General features: G+C 41.8%; 1 protein-coding gene across 2 annotated transcripts in view; it reads left to right on the top strand.

Moving 5' to 3' along the window:
- The first annotated feature begins 67 nt into the window (after positions 1-67).
- NLN (neurolysin) overlaps positions 68-4,633 on the top strand; it is a 36,648-nt gene continuing 32,082 nt past the window's right edge. The window contains exon 1 of one of the 2 annotated variants that reach the window (XM_050986538.1): positions 68-202. In XM_050986538.1, coding sequence (XP_050842495.1) covers positions 171-202 — 32 coding nt within the window. In that variant the 5' untranslated portion in view covers positions 68-170. Of the gene's footprint in view, positions 203-237; positions 259-4,633 lie in introns of those variants that run through there. The other variant, XM_050986539.1, reaches the window with a different exon arrangement.

The following is a 4,633-nucleotide window of genomic DNA, read 5'->3' as shown; positions in this document are numbered from 1 at the left end:
GCGGTGAGAGGGCGGCGCGGCAGCGGGCGCGGGAGCAAAGCCTCTTCTTCTTCTTCCTCCAGTCCTGCCTCCTCCTCTTCTCTGCAGCCTGTCCTTCCTCCTCCAGTCTTTTCTCCTCCTTCTTTTCTCCTCCTCCCGCTCCGCCGCCGCCGCCCCCCGCGCCGCCCCCCATGCTGTCGCTGTGCGCGGGCGCGGCTCGCAGGTAGGCGCGCGGGGCAGGTGGCGGTGCCGCGGGAGCCGGGACGGGAGCCGTGTCCGGTGCGGGGGTGGGTGGGTGGGTGAGTGGGGGAGGGCCCGGCGTGTGGGGGAGGGAGGGGGGGCGGCAGCAGGGGCCGCCCGGCCCGACTGGAAGCCGGCGAAGCCCGGAGCCGCCCGGGGCTGCCCTGGGCTGGCGGGAGGTTCCCGGTCCTCCCTCGAGAAGCCGGGCCTGAGCCCCGGGCCTAGGGGGAGCTGCCGCTGGCGTGCGGGGCGCGCTCCGAGGGGCCCGGCAGACAGTGGGGCAGGAAACCTGACTGCCTGTGCGGTTCATTGCCTCAGCTCCTGGAGCGATTCCTGCAGCCTGCCCTCCCTGCCGTGGGTTCCGTAATGCACGGCTTCCAGCGGGGCAGGATGGGCGAGGCGAGCCGAGGTCTCCTCTTGGTACTCTTTGCACTGAGTCAGAATCACTGGAAGAAATTGGTCAGAGCACAATGGGTTGAGGGACACGGCTGTAGCAGCGGGCTCTGCTGCAGGGTGTACGTGAAGCAAGGCCGGCAGTGTGCATAGTAGCTATATAAAATGGTTTGTCACTACTACATGTTGTAGGACAGGTGAAACGGGTACCAATGTACCGCCAGAAGGTTTTAAAATAGGGGATTACTTATTTTCTCCATAATGAACACTAGCTCTAAACGGATCCCAGAAAACCGGTGTGAAAGAAGGCTTGTCAGTCAATTCTAGGCAGACTAGACAAATAAATATGATTGCATTTATTTTGGCCTCTCAGTTTTTCTAAAGGGCTGCATTTGATAAAAGCACTGAAATAGTAGGAGGTTACATTGTGGTAAAGAGAATGGGGCTGAATTTCAGCATGAAATGGGAAAATGGTTGCCTCACATGGTCTTTTGAGAAATGGTAGTCATGTGCCTACTGCACAAAGTGTACAGATTTTGTCCTATTTCACACCCTTTGTTCATTTGAAATTAGGATTGAGGGGTATTAGCAGCTAGAAAATAAGAATCAGAATATTTTCTTTTCATAAGGCTCCTGCTGCGGCTGAAAATCAAGTGATTTATTTTCTGGTACTAAATAAAGTGCGCATGTATTTTCTTTTCCTGATTTACATTCCTTTTTTTTCTACAGTCATTTTCGCTCTTCTCATTGACTGTCTTTGTCTTACAGATTTTTCCATCAAAAAGAATGCAAGAAGGGTTTTTTATTTTCTTTATATAAAAGGTTTATCTTTGGTTGCAGTTTACATTTGGACAATGAAGATACCTCCTTCTTAAGTAAAAACCAGTAAAATGGGGAATGGTTGCTGCACTTCATTAATTGAGATTTTTTTCTTCCTCAAGTCATCATTTAAGTGTGCCCAAATAATTGTTTCATGAAAGACAGTATTCTTGAGTGTGTCATAGTGACTTTTTAACTTTCAAAAGTTAAGGAGCTGGTCACAGAAATCTTGAATAGGTTCTGTCCCAGCTTCTATTTTTTCCTGAGGACATCTTAACATGAGATTAAAATTACCATTCTTAGCAGGTGTCAAGTATTATGCCTTACATAAAATAAAATGATGTTAGGGTTTGATTCTTTTCGTTAAAATGGGAAGCTTTGCAGAAGGAGGCTTTTTCCAATTAATTTTTTTTCCTGTTCAGATTCAAAAGATTTAAAGATGTAGATTTAATGCAATAAAATACATAGGGAAAAAAAACTAGCTAGATAATTAAGCATAGAAATCTGTTTACTTTATGAGGATATTCTTAAATATGAAAAAAATAAAACACACTGATTTAAACTATTTTAGTGTTCTAAAAAAAATTTCTTGGATTCATGAATTCTGGGGTGTTGCTTTGAAAATCTTCAAAATCAGGTTTTGAGTATGAAAATCCATGTACATGAGTGAGACAGGTACCAACATGCTGTACTATATACTGGTATCAATATAATGAAAGGAAAGGGAAAGAAACTGTGAACACTGTCATTTCTCTTGCTAAGGAAGAAAACCAGCAAGAAACTGAGGCTGGGAAAAGGCAGAAGAAGGAATGACACTGGAAGACAAGGAAATGGGAAGCACTTCCGTAGTAATTTTCCTATTTCACACTTACAACAATAATATGTCTGTTTCTTTCATTGAAGTATCAGGTCCAACACCTCAGAAATTACAAAGGCCAAACAAGACATTTTGGACGTGTTTGCCTTTCCCCATGATCTGTGGACTGCATAAACTCTCCTGTGTATTGCAGCAGCAACTTTTCACATGGTCAAAAGTAACAGCTACCACCTTTCTAACCACAGCAGGCTCCTGGAGAGCAGCTTGTCTATTAGATGGAATTTGCAGAACAAAATTATTTCCTGGACTGGGTGAGACACAGCTGTTGAGCTGGCAAGCATTTGTGGACTTTATTTAACCCATGGAGTACCAGTTAGACTATGCTAAACAATGTTGTTAATGTATTTTGAAGACATACCTGTTCCATCACTCTCGCTATAAAGCAAGAAATGCCTGGCTTGGAAAGATTTCTTTAGAATAGTTTGGGTTAGTTCAAAAGTCTAACATTGTTCAGCAGGAGTCAGGATGAGGTAGCTTAGAAAATATGTAAGATAATATATACATCAAGTATTAATTTTTCAGAACAGCCTAGGAATTAGGGACTTCTAGCAAAAAACTGTTTTTTTCATATGGTCTTGTATAAAAATCTTCCAGTGATACCTTTTTATATTGAAACTGTCTCCTAGTACTCTTCATGGTTAGGTTGAAACTTACAGGTTAAAAATTGATCCTTGTTCATTCTCTCCATCCTCTTTATGATCATTTAGATCTTTGAAGCATTTCCTCGGTTGTGCTTTATTCTGTGATTTATTTTTTTTTTCCACTCCAAAGAATCCCAGTCTAGTTAGTATTTTTATTTTGAGTGGAGTCCATTGCTCGATGCAGCTGATTGTTTCTAAGTCTTCATTATTTCTAAGTCATCATGACTTGGTAGAACAGAAAAAAGTTTTGGCAAGTGGGAGAACAGAAGACAAGAGAGTTTAACTGTTCAGATGATCAGAAATGCAAGTAATATGCACGTAGCGTGAATTTCTGTGCTTTGTTCTATTCCATCTCTACTAAATTCTAACATTTCTTTCTTTGCAGCTGCTTCTGTGTTGTGGTTTCTATTGAACTGTTTTGTCTCCAGAATGATTATATGTCTCACAACTCCTCCTGTGTATGTAAAGTCAGAAGTGTGTGACATTTATTAAGACTAAAATTCACTTTGTTAGTGGTTTTAAACTTTTCTGTGTTGTGACATTCTTTTTCATCTCTTTGTGGCTGCCTTTAGTACACTGCACTGTCATGAGTAAATAATCATTAGTAAATTTTGTGACTTCATTAATCCCAGCTTTTTGTAGATAATGTATAAAGACATGAAAGAGTACAGAACCCTGCATGGAACCCTGCAGGATTCCACAAGTCACATAGATCCACTCAGAAAAATAAGCAGCCATTTTTAACAGCCTAATTTTTATAACCATTTACCTACAAGAGGATCTACCTTCTCATCCCACAACAACATAGCTTCTTTAGGACCTTTTGGTCAATGATCTGTGGAAATCAGATAGATTATATTAACTGAACTATAGATCCTTGAGTCTGAATTTTTCTCTGTAGAGGAGACCTTTTTGGTAAATGTTATCTGTGTTTAGATTAAAGCAGGTGAGGTGAGAATGGTGGTGATTTTACTTGTTTCTGAGCAAAATATTACTGGGCACTTGTGTTTCTCATACCATCTCTAACAGACACTTTTTATTTCTTCAGTGGAAAGTTAAATAAGCGAAGTTCTTTGCCATATTGATTGTGGTGGAACAATATTTCACATAACCTGTAACCAACCTGTGAAGCACAGTGTTACTAAATCACTTTTCACTCAAAAGCCAGAAAAGAAAGCAGGCTTCATTTCCTTCCCTAATTTGTGATGTTGAGCAGGCTGTTTGTGACTTTGCAAGCACTGAAATGAACATGGCATGTTCATAATGCATTGTCTTCCCAAGGACATGGGAAGACTGATTTAAGGTGGTAAGCAAGTAATACAGAGTAGGTCAGTATCTGCTATCAAGACACAGAGTTTTCTGACTAACTAGTGATTGCAAGGGAACATTTCTCATTGCTATGACTATGAGACAAGATTAGTGAGAAGTCAAAGCATATTTCCATGGAAGAGGCTGAACTGATTAGCACTGGCTATCAATCAGAGAAAGTGTTTACAAACTTTTTTTCTCTGTCCTGCAGTACCAGCTCTTTTTCAGATGGAATCAGCAAGCTGTTTGTCACGTGTTAGCTGGTTGCGTTCAACTGCCAAGCTATCCTGGGAGCGTGTTGTTTGCACTAAACATCCTGCACTTGCTGTTTATGGCTGTCATGATGGAAATATGATACATGCTTACACAGCGGTAC

This window comes from Serinus canaria, chromosome Z (assembly GCF_022539315.1).
Source record: "Serinus canaria isolate serCan28SL12 chromosome Z, serCan2020, whole genome shotgun sequence".
NCBI classification, from domain to species: Eukaryota; Metazoa; Chordata; class Aves; order Passeriformes; family Fringillidae; genus Serinus; species Serinus canaria.
This window is presented reverse-complemented; position numbering and strand designations above follow the sequence as displayed.